Source organism: Drosophila virilis, chromosome 4, assembly GCF_030788295.1.
Source record: "Drosophila virilis strain 15010-1051.87 chromosome 4, Dvir_AGI_RSII-ME, whole genome shotgun sequence".
In the NCBI taxonomy this organism is placed as follows: domain Eukaryota; kingdom Metazoa; phylum Arthropoda; class Insecta; order Diptera; family Drosophilidae; genus Drosophila; species Drosophila virilis.
Genome location: NC_091546.1, coordinates 27,017,898 through 27,042,615, shown reverse-complemented (window position 1 = coordinate 27,042,615; position 24,718 = coordinate 27,017,898). Strand labels below are relative to the sequence as shown.

The 24,718-nt window shown below is 37.9% G+C and overlaps 5 protein-coding genes across 8 annotated transcripts in view; 3 read left to right on the top strand and 2 right to left on the bottom strand.

Moving 5' to 3' along the window:
- Nucleotides 1-846: 846 nt before the first annotated feature.
- Nucleotides 847-3,063, top strand: LOC6634266 (abnormal spindle-like microcephaly-associated protein homolog). The gene is made up of 5 exons (XM_002057512.4): nt 847-1,007; nt 1,063-1,125; nt 1,661-2,059; nt 2,127-2,434; nt 2,638-3,063. Exons 1-5 carry the CDS (start codon nt 949-951, stop codon nt 2,889-2,891), a joined length of 1,083 nt encoding a protein of 360 aa, XP_002057548.2. The 5' UTR covers nt 847-948; the 3' UTR covers nt 2,892-3,063.
- A 434-nt stretch (nt 3,064-3,497) lies between these two features.
- Nucleotides 3,498-24,718, top strand: part of LOC6634303 (phenoloxidase-activating factor 2) — a 73,320-nt gene continuing 52,099 nt past the window's right edge. Inside the window, exon 1 of the mRNA XM_002057518.4 lies at nt 3,498-4,053. Coding sequence (XP_002057554.2) covers nt 4,047-4,053 — 7 coding nt within the window. The 5' untranslated portion in view covers nt 3,498-4,046. The remainder of the gene's footprint in view (nt 4,054-24,718) is intronic.
- LOC6634267 (phenoloxidase-activating factor 2) lies at nt 4,597-6,954 on the bottom strand. 2 transcript variants are annotated; one of them, XM_070208927.1, is made up of 4 exons: nt 6,833-6,954; nt 6,040-6,767; nt 5,495-5,648; nt 4,597-5,408 (listed from the first exon to the last, which is right to left on the bottom strand). In XM_070208927.1, exons 2-4 carry the CDS (start codon nt 6,733-6,735, stop codon nt 5,395-5,397), a joined length of 864 nt encoding a protein of 287 aa, XP_070065028.1. In that variant the 5' UTR covers nt 6,736-6,767; nt 6,833-6,954; the 3' UTR covers nt 4,597-5,394. The 2 variants fall into 2 exon arrangements, with proteins under 2 accessions (XP_070065028.1, XP_070065027.1); XM_070208926.1 differs by lacking the exon at nt 6,833-6,954 and having other exon boundaries at nt 4,601-5,648; nt 6,040-6,789.
- Nucleotides 7,272-9,314, bottom strand: LOC6634268 (phenoloxidase-activating factor 2). Of its 3 annotated transcripts, none has more exons than XM_015169765.2 (3): nt 9,126-9,314; nt 8,335-9,071; nt 7,272-8,268 (listed from the first exon to the last, which is right to left on the bottom strand). In XM_015169765.2, exons 1-3 carry the CDS (start codon nt 9,220-9,222, stop codon nt 7,417-7,419), a joined length of 1,686 nt encoding a protein of 561 aa, XP_015025251.1. In that variant the 5' UTR covers nt 9,223-9,314; the 3' UTR covers nt 7,272-7,416. The 3 variants fall into 3 exon arrangements, with proteins under 3 accessions (XP_015025251.1, XP_015025250.1, XP_002057550.2); XM_015169764.2 differs by having other exon boundaries at nt 8,335-9,062; XM_002057514.3 differs by having other exon boundaries at nt 8,335-9,314.
- LOC6634269 (phenoloxidase-activating factor 2) lies at nt 9,802-11,274 on the top strand. The gene is made up of 3 exons (XM_002057515.4): nt 9,802-9,961; nt 10,022-10,210; nt 10,266-11,274. Exons 1-3 carry the CDS (start codon nt 9,881-9,883, stop codon nt 11,112-11,114), a joined length of 1,119 nt encoding a protein of 372 aa, XP_002057551.2. The 5' UTR covers nt 9,802-9,880; the 3' UTR covers nt 11,115-11,274.

Here is a 24,718-nt window from a genome sequence, read left to right as displayed (position 1 = left end):
TGCACGATAAGGCAGGTTGGTGGAACAGAATAGCCCCTAAATACTGATCGAAAATTTGCCATGATTATTTTCCAATTATGCACGTTGGTCAGCCTGGCGAAACCTTGCTCAGCTTGCTTATTCAAAAAACTTATGTGTCTCTGTTAAGTTAACATATTGGATAATAACAGCTTTACAAATGCAATTAGCAGATGTGATCGCCTTAACAGCGAGAGCTGTAAGGCATATCAGGGACTGGTTTTAGTTCAGAGCTCTTTCATACATATGTACATGAAAAACAATATAAAATGAAACACAATTTTAATTCAAATTTGATATAATTTATATTTTATATATTCTTAATACTGCCATAAATTATATAAGAAATCTGATCAGCATTGGTTCCGTACAAATTTGCTTTTCAGCTTTGCGTTTAGTTTTAATAAAAACTGTACTATAAAAGCACAAACAGTGTGACCAAACTTAAAATGAATAATATCACTAACCAAACAACACATTTGTGCGCAGTTTTGCTTGTCGGACAAATACACCCATACACATCGATCCCTAAACATAAAGAGAGAGCATTGAAAGCTGAGAGTAAGTGCGAACGAGATAAAAATAAACAGCGCTGCTGTTCTATCGCACATATCATATGGAAGAGAGAGTGCCAAGCACTTTTCTGTAGTGTAAGCGGTTAAAAAATACATTATATGCGTATCTTACTCCCTTACTCGCGATTTTGGACCAGATGCCACTGATACTTTTTGTGCCAACGTTTCTCCTATGTGATGTCCAGTCTATATATTGTTTGGTTAGTGATAATATCTACGCATCAGAAGGCTGCGCATTTAAGTTTTAATTTAAGTATTGCTTCGTTGAAAATATGTTCACACACAATTACAAAAACCAAATATATAAAAAGCATTCCAAAAGGGACAAAAATAAAACTAAAAAAGTGTTGACCAAATGATCAATTTTAACTTTACCAATGTTTTGACATCATCCGCCTTAGATTACGCCCTTGAGTAAGTGCCTAACAAAATATCGATAACAAATGCGATAACAATTCATCAACCAAAGTTCAGATGGTGAGGAATACATTGCCTCCACTCCTAGCGGCTCGGTGCATCAAAGTTTCTCGCGGTGCGTACATTTCAAAAAACAAATAATTAAATTCAAAAATAAATAAAGTAAAATCTAAAGCTAAAATGCCAAACTAATAAAATAAACAAATATAATAATAAAAACTTAAAAATATATAAATTTAATAAAAATGAAATATATTAAATATATAGAAAAAATATGTTGTTATAAAATATACAAATAACAGTTTTCAATAATGAATATATATATAAAAAATATTAAATATACAAAAAATAAAGTATAACAAAGCTATAAAGTTAACGAATATTATAAAATTATATTAAAATGTTGGCATTTGAAAATATAATAATTGTGATATTCAAATAAACTTATATTAAAATAAAAATAAAAAATATGCAAATCTATAAATATTATTAAACAATATATATAACAATTTGAGGCTATAGAAACACTTGTGATGTACATACAAAAATAAAAAAAAATATATATAAAATATGTAAATATAATAAATTAAAATATAAAATATAATAATGAAATTAAATATAATACTAAATCTGATCTACAAACACCGCAGCACCTCGCTGCTGCTGCTCGATTACAAGCAGTTTTTGGCCGCACGGCGTATTCAGACTCTCTGGCGGGGCCATCACGTACGCAAACTGCACGATAGGCGCGTGCAGGCGGCCATCACTATTCAGCGCTGGTGGCGCGGCTTTAGCGTGCGCCGCAATTTCAAGTCGTCGATCGAGGAGAGGCTGCAGCAGGCGCTGATCGATAGATATAATGAAGCGGCGACCAAAATCCAGTCCCTGTTCCGCGGCTGGTATGTACGTCAGACGGTGCACGATATGAACAGTCTGCGGAACATGCAACACTGTGCCGCCGAGGAGCTGCTCAGCTGTCTGGCCTACAAGCTGCATCATCTGCTACGCACCTATTCCATACCGGGCGTCTACTCGCTGCGCAATTCACAGTGAGTTGTAGTCGAGAGTTTAAAGCGTTGCAAGCTCCTTCATATGCATCCCTAACAACCCCAACAGCTGTCTATCCAAGGTGGAGAAGCTGCTGACCAGCATGACCTATCGCTTTCATAACGTCCACGTTGCCTACAATCATGCGCGAAAGGCCTCTTCGAGCAGATATTATCGGGAACAGTTTAAGCAAAACAAATACCACACGAAGGTGCCCTATTCTGGTCCCAATTTCAATAGCTTGTGCAAGCCGGCCTGCGAGGAGTCCGTCTTTGCAACCAAGGACATGGATCGTCGCATGTTCAAGATAATTGCTGAATATGAAAAGGGTCAAGTTGATCCCAAATTAAAAAAGTTGCAAAGGAGTGTGGCTGGCCGTGAGTAGCTAACAGCTCTAGCTAGAGTTGGGCGCGCCTTGGACACGACACGGTACACACTTAAAACACAATCGTTCTTTTTAAATTTTTGTAACAAACACGACAAGCGCCCAACTCTGCAATATGCCCAATACCTTACCTCTTACCTCGCACTCCCCTTATTCTCCAATTTTTCTGTCTTGCTCGTTCTACTCGCTCTGTAGATAAATTTCGCAAGCGAGTGGAGAAAATCTTGGCGGCTAGAGAAAAAGTACAGTCTGACTTTTGCGCCGATGTCATCGGGAGCATGCGCAAATGGAAAATTTGGGATGGTCAATCGCTAACGATAAACAATGATGTCTTCCGGAATCCCGAGAATCTGGAAAGTTTTCTTGCCGATGCCGCAAAATTAATCGATGAGTATCAAGCCACATGCCATTGTCAAATAACTAATTTTGATAAGCTATATTGTTTTTGATTAGCATTACCCGTTTGGCTTTTTGTGTCTCTGATAGAGTTAGGCACGTGTCGTGTCACGAACACGCACGACTCGCTTCACGTTGGGGAGTGCGGCTCGTGCGTGTTCGCACGAGCACGACCCAATGGACCTTACATGTTGCCACAATAAAATTGTATGTGAGTACTAGAAATGACTAGTTTTGTTGATCGAAGAAAACATAAGGGATTCATATATTTAATTTATATCTATTTATTTGTGGGCTGTTGCACACTTTTCGAAAAATCCATTCCTTGGTGGAAATGGGGGTCAAAGATTTGGTGTATGACGGTGTATAAACGCAAGTATAGATATAGATATATAGAAATAGATATAGATATGGCCACGTTCTTCTCTTAAGCTTTAAAGATATGGTCGTAAAATAGCACTAGAATTTTATTTCGAAAGACTGGATCATAACATGGCCTAAATCCTGGTTTTGAATTGCAATCAGAGTCCATCAAGTAATCGCTTCTAATAAATGTAATTAATTCCTGTGAAAACAATTCTTTTCAGCAATGGAAACCCTCCAGAAAAACGGCCGATTTAGATCCAAATAAAGGTTGACCTAGCACAGATCGCAAGTTGCCTTCTGCTATTGTCCAACTCGCTTACGTAGCCACATGCCATAGACGAAAGGCACATTTGGCGCACCGCAAAGTATGCAATCAATTTTAATGGCACACATGCAGTGCATGGGCGTGGCATCGCCTCGCCGTAGCCATGCAATGTTTTACCAATAATTTTCAATATAATCAGCACCTGCGACGCCGTCAACTGCGACTACGATGGGCGTAAAGGAAGCCGACAAATGTTGCTAATGTATAAACATTTGAGGCTGCCGGCAATGTTAAAAGGAATAAAAATTGAAATGCCCGAGCTCGCCCAGCGAGGCGGCTCAGACACGTCAGCGGGCGGGCGAGTGTGGCACACTTGCCACATTTATGTGGCAGCCAGCCGTTCTCAACTGGCGCTGAGTATCAGTGCGGCAGGCGGAACCCGTAATGCGTTACGGTTGTGGCGTTAATTTCACCACATGCGGTTGTTGATAAAAACGGGCAGCCGAATAGGAAGCACCAACTGCTTATGGCCAAGTCCTTAAAGTTCCTGAAAACCAACTAATGTGATGCGTGAAAAATGTTGGGTAAGTTCTATTTTCTACACTCTTGAACGAATGTCGATCAAAAGTAATGCAAAAATAATATTAAAAAAATATAGGGTAGCTTCCAATTTGTCCGGCTTACAAAAAACAAGTCAACAAATTATTAAGAACACTATTTGAATAATTTAACGTATTATCTACGACTATCGACGCACAAGTGTTATATGTGTGTAACAAATATTCAGCGAACTTTGCAGTTTTTTAGGTTTGATGTTATCGTTGCACTAGCTTTATTTTATATCCTTTAGCCATTGGCAATTTTAAAAAATGATTTTACGGATCTATTCATATGTACGTTACTGTCAGAACAAAGCATATTTGACTATATCAAATGGGCTATGGGTCCGTCTGTATAAACACATTTCATATAAGAGACTTTGGAGACTTTAAATCTGAATACGACATTATTTTATAGAATTTTAAAGCTATTATTAAGCTACGTGTTTACCTAAATATAAAAAAAAAAGAAAAGAATTTCAGACTAGATTTTTTATCTCGGGCATATCTATACATCTGGGGTATTTATTTGGTATATGGTTTATTGTATATTCTTCTTATTCATATAATTTGCAAACTATTTATTCTTTTTTTTTAATTCCTACGCCAAGAGCAAGAGGAAAAGAAGCTAGATCAAAGAAATCGATTTAATATTTACTAATTTTGGAATATTTTTTATGTGTGTTATTTTTTATAACTGTTCTCTTAATGGAATATTTGATCAATTTTTTTTTTTATTTGAAAATGGTTTGCACTTAAATAAAATTATGTTAATATATAATTTTTTTATGAGTTAAGAAAGTAAATTCAAGAATTTGGAATTGAAGCATTTAATTGACTTGATCAATTTCATTATGAATCCAGTCTAAAAATTTCTCGACATTAGTAAACATGGTACGATTGGGTGTGTCTCCATGGCTCCAGGAGCCAATTTGATAGTAACGATTTGGACTCTCATTTACTTTGGGACAAACCAGCGCCGAACCGGTGGAGAATGCGAGATTATGTGAGTTACCTGTCACGCATAGGAAACTGTCGTGTGTGCCATCGGCGCATTTGGTCACACTTAACCTCATGGTGGTCACAATCGAACGTCCATTTCGTGTATATCGATTCCAGCCGGCGGCAATGCAATTCGTGTAATCAAAGATTCCGCCTTCGGGCAAACAGATGGGCCTGACGTGTACCGCAGGACTAAAGGTGGCATTCAATATGAGCAGAGCGATATTATTACTGAATGGCTGCAGAGAGTAGTTCGTATTGGGTATGATCTTTGCCGAGCGCTCTTGATAGGGTAGTATCTCATTCTCCGTTGCCATATCCCAGTCACCAGCTCTGACCTTAAAGTCCTCGATTTTATTCAAAATGTTGGCGGTGCTCAGCACCACTCGTGGAGCAATTAGTGAGCCACCAACACGATACTCACTCAAAATGGTGTATACGCCCACTATCCAGGGATATTCACCAAAGTTCGCCTCATCCCGAACGTTGCCCACGATGGTAAAGTAAACGCCTTTCGGATTAGTTAAGCCGCAACGCGAATCCTTGTCGACTGAATGGCTCGGAAGTGTTACATTTCGCTTTTGTGACAAAGATAAGGGAAGAGAAAGAGAGAAACAATACAATATGTATATATTTATTAAAACTAACCACTTTTTATATCTATGCATTAAATCAGAATTAAATAAAATAAAATTGTATTTTGATTTTTATTAGGTTTGTATTCGCAAATATTATTATTATAAATTAATTCATATTCAACTTTTAGTTCTGAAGAAATTTAATCTTATTCACATCAGTGCTTATGTGTGCGTGAGAAAAAAAAGCGAAAGAGGGAGAGTGAGGGCGAGAGAGCATTTAAACTTGTAATTAAAGCGCTCGACTTTTGATTCATTGATGTAAAATTGAATATGATTTATAAATAATTCAAGAAATTTTTAAGTCTATGAGGCCTAGAATTTCAGAACTTACAATGTTCGAATCGCTACAGCAGGTTTCCAGATAATGACATTCGTTTTCTTCTCTTAGATTTATGATATATTTCTCTTCCACCGTTGTTTGGGTTTTACAATCCCAACGCCTGACGCAACGATTTGTCATATTTTCACCACATTTACGTATTGGACTTGGAGTTGTTGTTGTTGTGGTTGTAGTTGTTGTTGCAGGTGTTGTTGGGTCAATTGTTGTTGTTGCGCATGTGATTTTTAAGGGATTATCAGTTGATTGTGCTTTCTCTTGAGCCAACATAATTCTTTCGATTTGCTCAAAAGTTTTTTCGATTTCTGTTTTGACCTTAATTCTATCTGAAATGTTGATATATTTGTGTGTTATGCTGAAGATTTCCTCTTGCAAGGCATCTTTAAATAATTGTAATTGACTCGTAATATTATTATTATCATTATGTGTTGGTTTGGTATCCGTCGAACTATTTATATTATCTATTACACTATTATTATAAATATAAATGTCAAGCAAATCCTCTTCTTCTTGTCTCTCCGTAACATCTTCATTTAAATCAGTTGATTTCGTCGAACTATTAATATTATCTGTTGCATTATTAACAAGACTCTCCAGCATATTGTAATCATCGTCATCTTCTTGTCCCTGAGCCTCCCTCAGGTAGATGAACGTCAAAAAACAACATAACCAAGCTCTTGAAATCAGCATTTCCGGTATTATATAACTATAAATAAAGCTCTCTAAATTCAAAATACATTGAGAACTTTTAAGTTAGCGCAAAATTTCACCAGATTAAATGACTTACTTATTATAAATTATTAATTATAAATTACAATACACATCTCATTTATCATTATACCACCATGAACTAATAAGCACTGAAAATTTCGCAGAATTTCTTTGTTATTAGCTATTGCTCAGTTCAAGTTCTACTGATGAAAGCTTCCAATTGAAATCAACATATATTTACACACTCTTAGACATACTGAAATTAAATATAAACAATGCAGTCGACGCTCGCAGATAAGAATTAATATATTGTTGTCACAATTTGGTAAAGCATATGTGTATTTGTTTATATATTTAATTAATAATTTTATATACATATACATAAGAATCTGTGTATACATATTCACACTGAAACTATTGCTAAAAATATTTGAATTAATTCAATATAATCGTCTCTAAATCTTACTGAATCTATAAGCAAAATTGCTGGGAAATAAATGTTCAACGCATAATACTTTAGCTGGGCCAAGACTACAATAGGAAAGACAATTATTTGAATTTCTGTTTTTTTTTTTAAGTTATGCAATATGTGCAATATAATACAATCTATTAACTAACAATATTTATAAGTTTATATATATATATGTTTCGTTTGTCTGTCTAGGGTGTATAGTATTTCTTATCGATGTTCAACTTGTCCAGCTCCCGACTAACCCAGGGCATGAGGTATGGCACATTGGTATAGCCAGCGGGCACATTCTCCAATCCGCAACCTATTCCCCATGCCACAATGCCAGCCTGATAGTAGCGACTGGGGTGGCCTGGAATGGGGCAGACTAGCGGGGCACCACCATCGCCAAGGCAGGCATCGATACCTTTCTCGCCGCCAGCGCAAATGTAGCTCGGATCAAAAATTAAATTTGAATCAGATATTTTACTCAGCTTGGCAATGCACTCGGCTCGTGGCAGTACGGGCACGGTGATTTCCTTCAGAATATGTTGATAGGCATTGGTGTTGTGGGTGCTCTTGCCCCAGCCGGTGACAATGCATCGAGTGTTATCAAATCGCTCACTGGCTTTGGGCAGGCAAATGGGTGAAATGTGTGGACTCGGATCGAAGGGAGCCTGCAGCAGAAGCAATGCAATGTTACTGAAGCTACCATCATAATGCGGGTGAATGATATATTGCCGAAGAGCGCGATCTTGGTGATTAAAGATTTCCCGTGTTGTCCGCTGATCCCATTCACCAGCTCGAACGATAAGGTTGGCCAACGTCCTGTTGGTTATCTTATGGGCAGCTGTTAGTACCACATTGGGTGCAATTAAGGAGCCGCCGCCTATGTAGATTAATAGTGGATCCTCATTCACCAATATGGCCACCATCCAGGGAAATTCTCCGAAATTGGCCTCATTGTGCCTTGGATCCTCTATGGTCAGCTGTACGCCATTCTCATGCCGTACACCGCAATCTGCCATCTTGTTCGGCTGTACATCTTGGGGGCGACTCAGTATCTGTAATGTGACACTTTCCCCTTTGATTTTTGTTTTTCGTATAAATATATTAACCTACGAACTTACCTTATCAGCTATGTGACAGCAGACTTCATTGTAACTGCACAGTTCCTCATTGCGCGCAGATCGAAATTGTATGCTATAGGCTCCATGATTATTGATTATACTCTTTCTGCACATCCAGAGCTCAACGCATTCGCTTTGCTGGCCGCAAGCTTTGGCATTGGGATCAGCTACAGGGTGTGCCGTTAGGTCTGTGTTATTGTGCTTGGATAATCGGTTTATAATGCTTTGAAATGTGTTATCGATAGCACTGAATAGTTGATTTCTTTGCTGTGCAGTTGGTTGAAATATATTTTCAACTTCTGCCTTTAGCTGATTTTTCTCTGCCGTTAGATCGAGTGTTGGCAATTTCCCATCCTTCAGTTTCTTGTCAGTCTGTGTCAGATCGGCATCGGTTTGCCTCGTTGTCCCATAATCAACAAACTCTGAACGTGTGGAATCAGTCTCATTTGACGGTTCGTCGAAAAATTCCGATAGAAAATCGAAATCTACGCTGTCAGCCTCAGCAGAAGTTGCGGTTGTGTTCACATTCTTATCAAGATGTTTTCCTGGCAATGAGTTGTCCACATTTGGATTCGCTTCCGCATGATCGACAATCTCCGGACGTTTGGAATAAGTCTCCTTTGACGGTTCGTTAACAAATGCATCAAGATAATCGTAATCTAAGTTGTCAGCATCAGCAGAAGTTGCATTTGTGTTCACATTCCCGCCAACTTGCTTCCCTTGCTGAGCTGTTTGAGCTGTTGTTAATTTGATAAACGGAATGTCTGGTTTCAGTTTTTCTCTGGGATTACCTGCGTCTGTCTGGGGAGCAGCCGAGATTAGATTTAATGTGGCAGCACAACAGATGATCAGCAGCAGGCCCATCTCTATTTTTATAATCTGATTCATTTTAACCAAACGCCAACGAATCTGTGCGTCAGTATTTCAATTTTATATTGTTTTATTACGAACGCATCGACTTAAACAATCCAACTGCCTCTTTCTGACTAATCGTGGAAGAGGCTTTTTCGTATTATTTATATTTTATTTCTTTGTATTTAGTTGTATAAGTGGAAGTGCAAAGGGGAGTGTTACAATTTAGTTCTTATTAAATGAGGAATAGTACTACTAATATATTAAGTCACATAATAATTAATAGTAAAAAATATTTCAAGAGACTCTTAAAAATAATAATTATAACAATAATTTAATTAATTAATTTGATTATAAATAACGCAAAAGTTGTGAGTAAAGACGAAAGCGAAAAGCGAATTTTCCTTACTCGTATTATGTGATTTCTTCATAAACGGAATATTGTTAATGATGATTCCCCCTTATTAAATCATTTTTGCCACGGCTCTGTCATTTGTTATCAGCTTCACGCATACGCACACATACATCTATATATTTATATATGTTTGTTTGGCTATATATTTATTTTTAAATTATATGTTAATATATATTTATGTCAAAAATATAATCATATGGTACTGATTTTGCAAGCTCTGCTCAGTGCTGGTTTTCAATTCACATTCATCGGATTGTTTCGTTAGCTCTCCGCTTAGAGATGGGAAATCCTTTTGTTACCTTTCGGTTTTCCATATGCTTTTTTCTGGTCTCTGTTCTTCTGGGTTCTACTAAAGCAGAGGTAGGTAATTCAAGTCAAAATTTTTTCTGTAAATTATTTTCAAATAATTGTGCCGAAAAGTCAGCGCCTGTTTCCAAAGCAAAATCATGTGGGTATAATATGGAATGTACGCCCCGATACTTATGTGATAAGACTAATACCGTAATCAAAGATGGAAGAGCTCTTATCGATTTTCGCACAGCCGTATTCTCAAGAAAGGGCGCTCAGGTCTGTGACTGGTCTGAAGTTTGCTGTGCGCTGGCTGATAAGGTGAGAGCTGCAGTAGCTAAGGTAATCGCTCATCATGATAATAACGATTCCCCAGAAATCAGTTCCGGAGGAGGAATACATTTCGAGAGGCTGTGGCTATAGCAATCCGAAAGGTGTCCGAATAACCATAGAAAATGGTGATAACAACGAATCGCAATTTGGCCAATTCCCGTGGATGGTGGCCATTCTTAAAGAGGATTGCTCCAGCAGCCAATGTACATATGTAGTTCTGGGCGGTGGCAGCCTCTTGGCGCCAAATGTGGTCGTGACTGTTGCTCACATTCTCCACAGAGGCTCGGTTTCTAATCTCATGGTGCGGGCTGGCGAATGGGATATGCTAAGCAAAGCTGAAGCTTTGCCTCACGAGGATCGCAAAGTGGCGACGAAAATCATTCACGAGAGCTTTAATGTGGAAACCGGCTACAATGACATAGCTCTACTTCTGCTGAGTGAACCCTTTAAACTGAACGAGCATATTGACACCGTCTGCTTGCCGGGCCGGCAGCTCCTCGTCGATTCGAGCCGCTGTCTCGTCACAGGCTGGGGCAAACGTAATTTCCAGGATCCAGACTATCCACACCTATTGAAGAAGATCGAAATGCCATTGGTGAATCATGCCAAGTGCCAGGCACAGCTGCGCAATACCCGCCTTGGCCCCTATTATGAGCTGCACAGCAGTTTCGTCTGTGCCGGCGGCGAGAAGGACAAGGACGCCTGTTTTGGTGATGGTGGAGGGCCCCTCATCTGTCCCATGAGCAGCCTCTCTACTCGCTATAAGCTGGTCGGCATCGTTGTCGGAGGCCTGGACTGTGGCAATGAGAATGTGCCCGGTCTCTATGCGAATATTAATATGCTGCAACCCTGGATCGAAGCTAAGCTTAAGCAGTTTACAATAGCAATCTAAGCATATATTTTTAATAACTAATCAAAAATGTGCACAAGTTCAACGTTTCACATGATATTCTTTTAATTTAAACCAGCTTTTTGTTCAGTTTTTCTTCTTCAATTGGACCCGAATTTAGCAGGCTTATCGCTCTAATGAAGTCTTCTCATTATTTAATCAATGACAATGTTCTAATATATGTCTATATAAATAACAAGTAAGAGGTTCTAGTCGGGAGCTCCCGACTAGCGGATACCCTGAACCCTCTTCTTCCAACATCAAATGCATATATATATTCTATTTTAGAATCTAAATGTCAAGTTTGGGAACTCTAGCTCTTATTATTTACCAAAATTGCCCAAAAAACAGGATATCGATATCGATTTTTATCGGTTGCTTGGAAACGGAGTAAGTTATCGATTATCGGAAACGAAGTCGATCTGCGCGGGCACTAGGAGCACCTACATCTAAAAAGTCTCTAGCTCTCATAGGTTCTGAGATCCTTGCGTTCATACATACGGACGGACGGACAGACAGACGGACATGGCTAGATCGACTCGGCTATTGATGCTGATCAAGAATATATATACTTTATGGGGTCGGAGATGCTTCCTTCTGCTTGTTACATACATAACTATTAAACTAAAAATATTTGTATTAGGCCAATGAATCCTAATATGTGAATGTATATTTGATTGTATTATGTGTGATATTATATAAAAAGATATATTATACACTTGGCGTTGCCCCTGGAACATTTTGTCAGTCAGTCAAAATAGTTTTATAGATAGAGATATGCATATAGGTACGTGTGTAGAAAATGAAGCTGAAGTGAAGTTATAGTAAGGTCGGCTTACCTTACATGCGAATCAGTCTACCCTTAAATAAAATTAAGAACTCACCAGCGGAACAATTAGCAGCAAGTGTTTTCATGTTCGTGATATTGACAATAAAGTCAACAAATTGCAGCAACTACTGTCACATGTGTGCCGACAACTCGTGCGAGTGTCCTTAGCAATGATAATGCGAACCACTTGGGCAGCATTTGAAAGGATCTGAAATTAAAAAAACTGCTGCAAATTGAAATTGACTGAGGTTTGCATAAAGCACGATGCATGAAATATGAGAACCGCCACTGGTTTGTGCTCGGAGTCGGGGTTGGGCTCGAGGTCGAGGTTGGGGTCTACTAACTGCCGTCTGATGCAGGAGCGGGGCATGGGCTAGCGGGTGCCTGATGTGGCCTGTGCTCTGTCCACTGCAATTTGAGCAGACGTTTTCTAATAAACATTAAGTTGACATGAGAAACACGCCAAACAAATGAAGCAAATGCATTTCATGCTTTCGCCATATCCTCGCTCCAGGGCTGCCACTGGTGCGACGGGGTTGCTGGCGCTTGGCGGCGGGGGCGTGGCATCTGTTTACTAATGCTGCGCTGTCTGCTATAGATATTTTTTTGTTCCTTCTTCATTGCCGGCTTTCAGCGCTTGCACCGCAGGATATGTTTACAAATTGAAAAATATAGCATGCGACGACCGCCAGAACGTGCTAAAAAGAGCAGCGCATAGTGGTTCGCAATCAATGGAAAAATGCAATGGAAATTAATATAAAGATATAGATAGATAATTTATATAGATAATTTATCGATTACTATCGACAATAGTTAATTATGCAGAATGAATCGCACAGTAGTTTGGAATATGTTTAAAGAAATCTATATTAATGGCAGTTACAAATTCAAGTTATTAATACAATATATATCTATTATCGATAACTATCCATAAAAATCGACATATATTATCGATAGCTATCGATAGCATTTAATTATGTAGACTACAGCGCACAGGCAAAATAAATGTATTTTAACTACATATAGTTATTAACTTTATTAATTAACTTCAAAATACATTTTCGTAATCCCCCTTTATTATGATTTAGTTTGTAATAGCTTTGAAAATTGTACTTCAAGACAATTTATTTTCATAATTAATAAAATATATATACTTATATTCGTACATTTTAAATACCTACTTGCTCTACTGTGCCGCCTAGCTGCTTAAAAAAATATTAGTTGCATGGGTCAGTTTGTTGAAGAGAGGGTGGGCAGTTCCAGGCGCGGCGAGGGCAGCCCTGCAGACGACGTGCCGCGCTTTGTTGCACGAACGTGGCAACAGATACAGCGAAACATAAACTACATATACAGCTATATATTTATATGTACGGCAGTATACTTACAGCACATTTAAAATATATATTTTATATATTACTATATATACATACAAATATATATAAAAGCAAGTGGCTGGAGCAGCGTAAATCTGACATGAAACACTTGCGTGACAAGCAAATGCTGGCGCCCGGTGTCCCAAGTCCAGGTTCCAGTCGCCTGTGGGCCACCCAGGCCCTGCACTAGATGCAGAGAAAAATAATTATGGCGCAAATCAGAATAATGCAGCTTCCAACAGCAACAATAGCAACAAACTTAAACAAGAATCGTGCAAGTGTGTAACAACGTTAAAATACACTTACAAATAAAATAATGATATGCAGCGAAATTAAAGAACTATTAATTGGAACTTTACCGTTAATTTATATAAATTGATATACAATAAAATCTAGCGAATATAGCTTTACCGGGCAAATGAGTATAAAAACGCGCTAAAAAAAAACATATTATTCAAGTAATAATGTTTTTATATAATTTTATATTAAATGCCTGGCTGCATATATATATATATATATATATATATATATATATATATATATATATATATAGTATATAGTAGTATATATGGGTAAGCTTAGAAAATATTGCATTATATATTTTTAATCAATATCAATTATTAAATCATGGTTAGCTTGGTAAAATACCTCTACTAGCTATATATGCATATTTTGCGATAGATATAGCTTATAACTTGCTAGTCGTACCCATTTATTTTAAGCGTATAATCATGCCTTAAAATTAAAACAGAACACAGACTCCGGCGTCTACAAAGGGGGACAATGTCAGCTGGATGAATATTAGCCTGAGGGCAACAAGGAGTTGCATTTTGGGCACTCCGAGAAGGGGCGGGACGGACTTTGAGAATGGGCGGCGATGCTCAAAGAACTTGCGAATGCGCCGACTTTCTTCAGTTCTTCATATATATGCGATGACAATGCCCTTTGTTTTGACAGCAGCTGTCAAAATGCGGACAAATTAACAGACGGGCTACCCCGAAAAGCCTAACCTGACCAAATGATTTCCAATGTCAAATTGACAATTAGATTTGTCTGTTTCCCGCTCTTGGCCTCTCACTCTCTCTCTCTCTCTTTCTCTCATCTCTTTCTATGCCCGACTCAAATGATCTGCTGTACCCCCCACACTTCCCCTCAGCTGTGCCCTGCTGCCTGTCAGCCTGTTGCGAAAATGTTGACAGCATTCAAATCAAAATGTTGACAAGAACCGAGAAAAGCGACAGCGCAGACGAATGCCGTTGGCAATAAAGTCCTGACTGCTGCCTGATGAGCAGATAACGACCCAAGGGTGGGTTGCCGAGGGGAGCGGGAAAGGCGTGGCACAGTGGGGCAACGTTGTCAGCATGTACATAAATGTCAACTTTGAGTCATTTGACAGTTGCACTGACTTCGATTAGGGCGTGATTTGAATGGGAAATTAGCAAAATGTCGTTAGTCGCTGCTCGTTGCGCGCGTTGCCACATTTTTCATTTGATGGCTTGTGGCAAATTTAATTATGCCACACCCACACTGCCTGCCAAAGCAAATGAGATGCAAATGGGAGCACGTTCAGCAAAATATTAATTTGAAAATATTAGAAGAAAATTCTGCTCTAGATCATAGCAAATATAAATTTTGTAACAAATAACATAAAAAAGCCGATTGATCGCCCTTATTATTATAAATGTTATTTTGCTAGATTTTTTAATTATTAATTTTATTATTATTATTATTCTAATTATTGTTAATATTATTATTATTTTTATAACTAAAAATAAATATTTGGGAACTCCTCTCTGTTTTCTGGCTTAAAGCAAGATATCAAGAGTTTTGCTCTCTTCTATATTTAATATAATATTTTATTATTTATACGCCTTTGACCCTTTGACATTTTAACCTAATGCAAAATTAGATGCTGCCTGCCTCGTTATTATCACCATCCATTCATGGATTCATTGATAAGCAACGAGCACTTGAACTTTACACCGAATTGCACTTAAAAACTGTGCAAAACAAGTGAAAATAAAAAAGAAAGTAAAATAATAAAAAAGAAATCAAGTATTATTATTACTCGATGCTATAAATTGCATGCAATGCGAGAGAGCCAAAGCAAATTCAAGTGTCGAATGGTTCGGTTTTCATTGGCGCCGGCGCCTGAATGGAACTGCCCTTCCCTGCCTCCATCGTCCCGTCCCTCACAAGCCCCATGCAACACAGCCACCTTGCAGCCCGTTGTCTGTCCCGGCAATGAGTGCTTCCTGTTTCCGGCGTCTCCACTGTCTGGCAGTAACAACTGTAAGCAACTATAACTGTCGGCAAGTTGGCTTTATTATTTCCACACTGTTGAATATGCATCTATATACAAGCTAAGAGAGGGGCAGGGGAGGGACTTTGTTTTGCTTTGACGAGACTAGCATTGCCCTTTGGCTCTTTGAGGCTGCCAATAGCCGGCAAAGGGTTCTGTGGCTCAGTTCTAGCCGGGTGCATTATCACCAGACGGGCAAGTAAAATATTGTGGGTGCATTAAATATTCGACTCTTGCCAGCCGCAGCAGCAGCAGAAACTATCCAAAATGCTGGCACAAGGATGTGCTGGCTCCTTGTCCTGCCGAGGCAGCCAAGCAGCAAACTATGTGGGCCTGAGTTGAGGCTGCGGCTGGAAATGATCCTTTTGTCTGCATTTTACATTTTATTAAACTATTTGCTGCTGCTGCTGCTGCATCTGCTGGTAGTTGCCTTCGAAATTTACCTAAAGCAACACATTTTTTTTTTCAGTTCTTGCAACAATTTGTGGCAAAAATTTATGAAAAATTTTAAGCAATTATGTGGCTGCAGCCGCAGCGTGCACCGCAAATATGAACAGGTGGAGGAGGGCAGCGGGTACGGACTGGCATAGCACGAGAGCTGCCTCTAGATAAAATTTATATAGTAAAATACCGCCAATTGGGTTAGAAAATAATCAATTAAATCGAAACCTAAAACTTAAAAAAGGGAGTTTAAGCAAGAGATAAACTAAGAGAAAATTATTGAACATCTTTTAATGGCTGTCAATTCATGAAAATCGCATAGAAGAGCGACATTTGTAAGAAACAAATTGCAAGCAATAAGTTAGCCTGTTTTTAAAAACTACAAATTCAAACGTATTTTCACAGCCTATTAGCAAATTATTGCAGTCGCATATTCTGCGATTTCTGAATACTATAACGCTGCCACATGTTGCCACAATTTGCATAGGCAGTTTGAGCGTTGGCCTCAAAACTCAATTAATTGCCGCTGGCCCAAATCAAGTGGCCAAATTGTTGAACAAATCGGTTGCGAGCTTAAAACCAACGCATTTGCCACTGTGTGTGTTGCATGCAACATTTATGCTGTCTAAAAATCAACAACTTACAGATAAATATATATATATGTATTAAATGGACTCGTATATATACTTATGTGTACGTATTCTCAAGCTCATGCTCTTGTTATTATATTTTTGTGTGCGTGCGTGTGTATGTCTTGGGTTGGCAAACAATATTGTGAAGCAGAGATTAGTTGCTTATTTTGACAGTAGCTGTCAGTGTTGCATTTAGCCGAGCAGCTGCCTGTGTAAACAAACAAAAATGTTGCTGAAAATAAGCAGCAGCAGCAGCAGCAACAGCAGCAAGGACAAGGCGCTGTTAATGCTGCTGCATGGAGTCTAAGGCTTTGGCCCTGATGACTATGATGATTCTCATATCTCTGGCGCAACGAGTGCATGCTCTTCTGCTCGAGTGCCCCGCTCAGAGTGCACCCACCCATGCTGCTCGATTCGCAACCACCCTCACCTCCACTTCGTTGGCAAACCTCTGCCTGCCTCTTTTGGGCCAAACTCATCTCTGGCATAGTTTTTCGCATTTTCTTGCCTTTTCGTTTCTTCATTTTTCATGTGCAGCAGCGGCGTCAGGCTAAGCTTTTAATTAAATGCAAGGAAAATTCAATTTTAATTAAAATTTCTCAAAAAGTCTGGCCTGGCATGCATACGGATATATACCGATTGAGAATGCTGGGGGTATCTGTATTCTAAGAGGGGCGCCGGGGAAGGGATCTGCATTGACTGCTCTCGAGTGTTTGCCAAACGTGTAAAATTGAAAATTAGGAAATCGAATTGTAACGCCAGATACGCTATAAAAGCAAGCAGTGCAAGGGAGCGAGGAGGTTGAGAGCCAGAGCAAAGAGATGCCAGCACTAAGACTAACCCCCAAACTCCGCCGAGACGAGGCATCACACAAAACCAAAATTGTAAAGTAATTGGAAATGAAAACTCATTTTGCCCAAAATCATCATGCACTTGGCCAAGGGGTTTTGATAAAGGGTATGCTGGGGGGTTGCGGCGAGGGCCTTAAGTACAATCAAACTGCACAAATGCGTGGGCATTTCTTCAGTAACGAGTGAAAATCGCATTTGCACAAAGCAAAAAAGCGTATTTTCATGGAGCTTAAAGCTACTCGAATGAAGATTAATAAATGCAAGTCAGCTGAGCTTTAAGATTGTTTGGAAAGTTCAGGCGAGCTTTAAATAAGCTGCAGGTCGAACCAAAGATATAATAAATTAATTAAAATTGTTTTGTTTACTTATATGAAAATCACCTGAATTATATATTATAAAATAAAGAAAGCATTCAAATTGCTCAGAAAAACTTTTGAGAAAAGATTCCTTGATGTTTACTGGTGTTCTTCATTGTATTATTATTGAAGCTATTGCAATATTGTTTATAGTAAAATCATTTATTGTCTGTGGCCTTGAGCTTTGAGCATTAATGTTATGAAAGCAAACATAAAACTGATCTTTAAGCTGTTAACAAATTGGGCTTTATGAGAACAATAAATAAGGCTGGGGAATATTTAAGGCTTAGTCTTGTATGTATGTTATTATAATTACAAATAGATTTTCTTTTAAATAACTAAAAAATAATTTTCTGTTATTATGTTTTTTCTTCTTCTTTTCTAAATGCCAAAAAAAATGACAGATGCTGACAGCTTATTCCACTTACAAGTTTTTCGATAGAATATCTGAATAAGAGCAGACCTGTTGCAATCTAAATATATATGTATGTATATCGACAAACTCCTGCCCCAGCTCTAGTTTCTAATATATAACTCTGCACACATTATGGATAGGATCAAACGTGACTATCAGACATTTTGTGACACCCGAATGGAATATATGTTTGGCTTGCAATTCGGTTTGGTATGTTTGGTAAACTTGAGGCAAAAAGTTTTTTAGCCCCAAAAGCTGGGGCTGGCTTTTGGTAGCATTTTGCACATAATTTAAACGCACACATCCTGTCAGTCATAAATTACACATATTACATGCACGTATAAGTCGCAGGCCAGATACGATTGGCCCGGAAAACTGGGAGAAAACTGCTAGCAAAGTGCTTAACATACTTTTTTGGCGCACGGCCCAAGGAAAACACACACGCACACACATCGACTAGAGACCGCGACATCGACATTCGCATAGGCAAATCGTCGAATGCACGTACCGCACAATAAGTTGTAAAACTTTCCCGTTCACACACACACACACAACACACAAACACACAGCAAGTGAAAGGTTGAAAGTAAGTCAAGACGTTGGCGAACAACTTTTACTTTTTCTCAAAGCCAAAGATTACGGCCGCTTGACGTGTGCCAAAGTCCCGGGCACAGCTCTCTATTTAAAATGCGCCGTCTCGTAAAGCCAGCTATACTAATTTAGATGCCTACAGATATGTAGGTTGGTGGGCCCCAGCCCATAGGTGGGACATGCTATTCTTTATGAGCACGTGACCAAAGGTTTATCGACAAGATTTATAATTTGTATTACTTAAATGGAGAAAGTGTTATATGGCTTGACTAGATATTGTCAATCGATAGCTGCCTTAAAGGGAACATACATTAACCGGGCTGCCGACTCCAAAGAAAACGGTCGGAGTTTCGGTTCATGGCTCGCACCATCTTCCCGCCTCGTAGTTCGGTTTATGAACTTGGTTTTGGAGATGTTATTGAAAGCATTAAATATTGCGTGTGGTGCTAAATTCACATTTTGCACTGGTTTGGTTTCAACGAAGTTTCTTGAGCGAACCAGCTCAATTGAAGCTCCTTTCTAGACTTCTTGGGTTGCCAAAGTATTTTATTTGCATATATGTATACATATTTAAACAATTTCACGAACTAAGAAGTTTCTAAAACAAACCGGGAAGTTAGGAATTTAAATTAAGTGCGAATTGTTTTATGGGACGAGTTTTAAGTGCTGTGTTTGACAGTGTTGGTAACGCATTGAAGTCGCTTGACTGCTGTCATTTGCTGTCTGCTATGCGACTTCACCTTAAGCGACGAAAAAAAAGCTGGAGCATCATCAACCACAAAATAATGGGCAACCAGAGCAGGGACACTGGCGGTGGCGCTGGCGGTGGTGTTGCGGTCTCCGTTGGGGCGAGAGCCAAATGAAACCGCCATCAATGAACCGCAATTGTATTTGTTTGCAAATAACTGAACGTTATCTGAGACTATTTATCTTTATCTACAACAAGAGCACAACGGCGCTGAGCCAACGATGCGCCATTCAAGCAACGCACCAGGACTCAAAACAATGCAAAAGGACACCGCCGCGACACAAATGGAGTGTGCTGCTCGTTGCCAGGGGATGGGTAGGGGGGTAGGGGTAGGGGCAGGGGCAGGACGGAGAAGTTACTGTGCTTGCCTTGCCAGCGCTTGAGCCAAGGCGCCAACTGAAATAATGATGCAAGCGCCATAACAATAAAAGTGGAGAAAATAGTAGCTGAGCATCGAAGGGTCTTGGCTCGTTTCCGGGGGCAGGAAAATTCCGAGTCCATCCAAAGACAATATCCTTGTCCTTGCTGCTGCCGTCGTAACACTAGCCGACTACTTGGCCTCTGGTGCAATACCAATGCGAGTGTCCTTTGGCATTACCATGACAATGCGAATGCAATAATAACATGCCGCTCAGTTCTTTGAGTTGGCCAACTTCGAATGCAGCCAGCTTCAAGAAATTTGCCGGCTACTAAATATTTAACCTGCTTCCAGCTTGATTAAAGCCTTCTCATAACAGCGATCTTTTATTAGGCAGGAGTTCATTTGGGCCTGCCGATAATGATATACCCTTGCAGACACTTGTATTTGTTGAAATTGTTTAACCTTCTTAATATAAAAATGAAACTTTAGATTTTAGCTCTTCGGATAGTTTAAAATAATTTGTTTTAAGCGTGTTAGTTTTATTTGAGCAACGCGCTTTAAGATGCACATTTTAAATGAATTATACGTATAATTTTTTCCAGTCTGTTTTATCAACCATACATACACTTCTTTGGATCATAGTAATATACCTTTTGGGTGTTACGCATTTCATTACAAATTTATATAACCCTCCGTCGAAGCATACACACACAAAAAAAAAAGGAGAAGGCGAAACAGTATTTCACGCTTAATGAAATTTAACCCAAAGCGATTATTTTTGCGCGCTTGAACTTTAGTGCCTAAAACCATGCAAATTAAATCTAATGGAAAATGTATTTTTCCACATTTTTCTCATTTTGTGCGGCCAAACGATGATTTTGTTTTCCTTTATTTTTTGGCTGCTCTCGGGGCTGGCTGTGTAATATTTTTGTATTTATTTATTGTTTTTTTTTTTTTGTATTATTTTATTTTGTAAATCAAATTGGGTCTTTCTGGCGTGCATTAATATACATGTATTTGAATTTATGCAACAAGTAAACGCAAACCAGAAATTATATGACACATATTGGATTTGAGTCCATGTTCCCGCAAATAACTTTAAACTTACATAATTTGGGCAATATTAATGGGTTTTTCTTGGGATTTTCAAATTTCAGCTTGATTGGTGCTCTCTTATAATACAACATAATTTACGCATTTTATATGTATAAATATATAATTTATATAATGTATACACATTATAAATTAATGTTATATATATTAACAATATATTTTTGTAATATATATACCTATCTTATACAGTTGCAGTGCAGTTAAAAAAATTATCCTTAAATAATAGCTAATTTTTTTTGGTACGCGGAGAACAATTGCCCTTTTTTGTATATTTATTATATAAAATAATAATTTTTTTCGCCCATAAAAATAAATCCATCTATTATTTAAAAATTATTTATTTTATTGAACGCCAGATAAAGATGATATTAATATTAATACATACATAAAATAAATGTATATACAAATAATATATTATTTATCTTGATTTAGTTTATTTTGGTAATAAAAAAAATGCAGTACATATCCAATTACAATCTTTAACGAGCATCCAATTTTAAGCAAACTTTGTATGCTTGGAGAAATGTAAATAATTATATTTTTATTTAAATTTTATTTTCTTTAGAATAGTTGAATATGATTGTAAATTAATTACAACTATAATGGCAGCTAAAGCTGAAGCGACTAAAGGGCATAAGTTATATAATATATATATATGTTTATTGGCATGTGGGAATTGCTTTTTATATAAGTTGTATTCTTTATTTAGCTTGGGCTGCGATTTAAGAAAATGCGAATCATTTTTTTGGGAGCGTGATTAAGTTGAATGATTTTATATTGTGGATTGTGAATGCTTTGAAAATAATTTAGATGTTAGTTATTTTTTGGCTTATGCTAAGTGTTCACATAATTTTCTCTCTATAAATTATATAGATTTGTTTGATTTTACGAACGTTATCTGGAGTATGTTTTTTGATGTATCTGAGTTTTTCTGCTTGAAATATATTGAAAAAGTATAGAAATTTAAAATAGGCTTAAATACTATTTTATTTGGTTTGGTTGGCTTTTCTAGTCAAGATGCTTGTCAATTTCACCTTAAAGAAAGTTTGACCATAAGTTGAAATATATCTTAGTCTGTCTTTTAAATTTCGTTGACTTTGGATAAAGGCTATTTTGTTGAAGCAAATAAACTTGCTTATATGCTCTTTCGTATTACCTTAAATAATTTTCGGTTGAAGGATGTTTCAGCTAAAATTCCTTTGAACGCGTCTCCTTGCATATTACAGCTATTGTGCAGAGCATATCACGAGCTCTTAACAAAATATTTATACAGCACACATACATGCGAGGTCCTAACACCCGGCATATATGTAATCAACACTTAAAGCACATGCTGATTCGAATGCTGTCTGCGCGTTTTCCACACACAAGATGCTCCAAAGAGATAAAGTGATGAGGCGAGGGGGCGAGCGGGCGGGGCGGTGGCATATATGGCGAAGAGGAAGCACCGTGATGGAGTTTTTGCATGAATTATGCAAAAGAGTTTGTTGAACTGTGGCGGTGCGTTGCGGTCCCATAAAGGGAATACTTAAATGGGATTTGGGAAATCACAAGCACAGTAAAACTTGGCAATTGCGAATGCCAAAAGCCCCCGAAATCAAAAAGAGATGGCAAGTGCAAGTTGTGTCTGCGCTGCTCCGCTCTGATGGCATATCAAATTGCATTCGCTCGCTAACTAATATAATAAGCGAGTCATCCAATAAGCTGGCACATATATATACCAATATATTTATATATATGCATATATATGGATATGTATTCGTACATTGCCTACAAAATGCGGGCGCATAAACTTGTTAAGGCTGCGCGTGTTTTCCAATAAATTTCCCAGGCGTTAACTGCGAAATCCCACTGCCCATTTACTTACTGCAAGTGCAACGTGTGCACCTGCAAAATTGCAACTTAACAATGCTTGAGAGTCGCCCCATGTTTGGCCTCCAAGTGGATGCCCCATGTGGCAACGCATGTGGCGTATAAATCAATATTGGCAATTTAAAATTGGCTGGCGGTGTATGAAGCCAATATCCGGCTCTTACTACAAGTCTGTGTTACGCCCACTTTTCTAAAAAAAAAGAAAAAAATACTACAAAAAAATGTAAGGCATAAATGCCCAACTCTGAGATACCATGTATATAGCTGTCGATTCCCTCTCCTTTAAACCTTTTCCCCTTAAAAATTGAATATGTTCTTTGATGTTTGTTCAATATTCTTCGCGCTTAAAACTCGGTTAAGTTTTGGCAAAACAAATAAATATTTTTTTTTTTATATATTTTATTTTTTTTTAAATATATTTCCTTTGTTATAAGATGATCTTAAAGCCGAACTTGTCATTCCCAGCTTTTATAATCGACGAGTTATGCTCAGAGAAACTGAACTTTAAATCGATATTTATCGATTTATATAAACATTCTTCTACTTCTATTCGTTACACGCAGTTCCTCAGCTATAATATGCCCTTTTCGGGGCGATAGGTACAGGGTATAATAAAAAAAACCTCAGTGTTGGAAAGGGTAGTTTGAAGGTATTTCTAGCTAGACTTTGGCCGCAGCAGGAGGAGCTGCGCGCTTTGGGGCAAACGTGAATCTTAGACAAACAATGTGTGGCAAGCAGCAAAAACGTACAATGGCTGCCGAAGTATGCGAGTGTATGTGTGCGTTTCTATAGAATATTGAGTTTAAGGTATAGCCAACTGGTCGCGTAGTCTATTAAAATGCGCGTGTGTTCAGTTGCGACCCTTTGCCGCTGTGGCCAGCGGCTAAACGAGTCGAAAAAAAAAAATCCAAAAGCAGAACAGGTATTCAACGGACAACGGGATAAAGCGTAGCTGAATGGAGCATAAATGCTGACAAGGCGACGCTTAGTGGGACGCCTATTATATCGATATGGGGGATATAACTCTTTGGAAAGCGCAATGCATTGATTCCTAAGGACACTTTGAGCAGCGAGGATAAGTTAAATATCTAAGTAAAAAATGTATACAAGTGGGTAACAATTAGCATAAAACAACTGTGCTTAAATACGCTGTAGAGTTGTGCAAATTTCTTTAAAAGATATATTGATAATTATTGGAATATTTAAAAGCCATTGCAAATTGTTTGCTATACGATTTCGATAACATTTTTAAAGCTTTTGAATACTTGACAAAAATTCGAACTGCAGCTTATAGATATTTAAAGTAATTTTTATTCTTCTTCGACATTCTTATTCCATATTATTTTGCAATTAATATTTTCTAAAAAACTATGTAATCCATATGACATTAATAATCTGTATATTCTATGTATAATCTAATTATATTGCTTCTTTTAGATCCCTTATATAAGATTTAAGTGACAATAAGAGTTATGAACAACAGAATTGATATGTAAATAATATTTGAAAATGTTTTTAAAATTCGCAACGCGAAAGTTTCTCCAGTCTCTCTCCAGTCTCCATTAAAAAATAAGCCAAATGATTTTTTTGTACTTCTAATGGTAGGCTATTGGTTGACCATAATTTTGGCATTGGACTGACAAACATTATAGAAAGTACCTTTGTGGGCAGATGCTTAAGAAACTATAAAAAATTGTTATTTTATAATAAATTTATTAATATT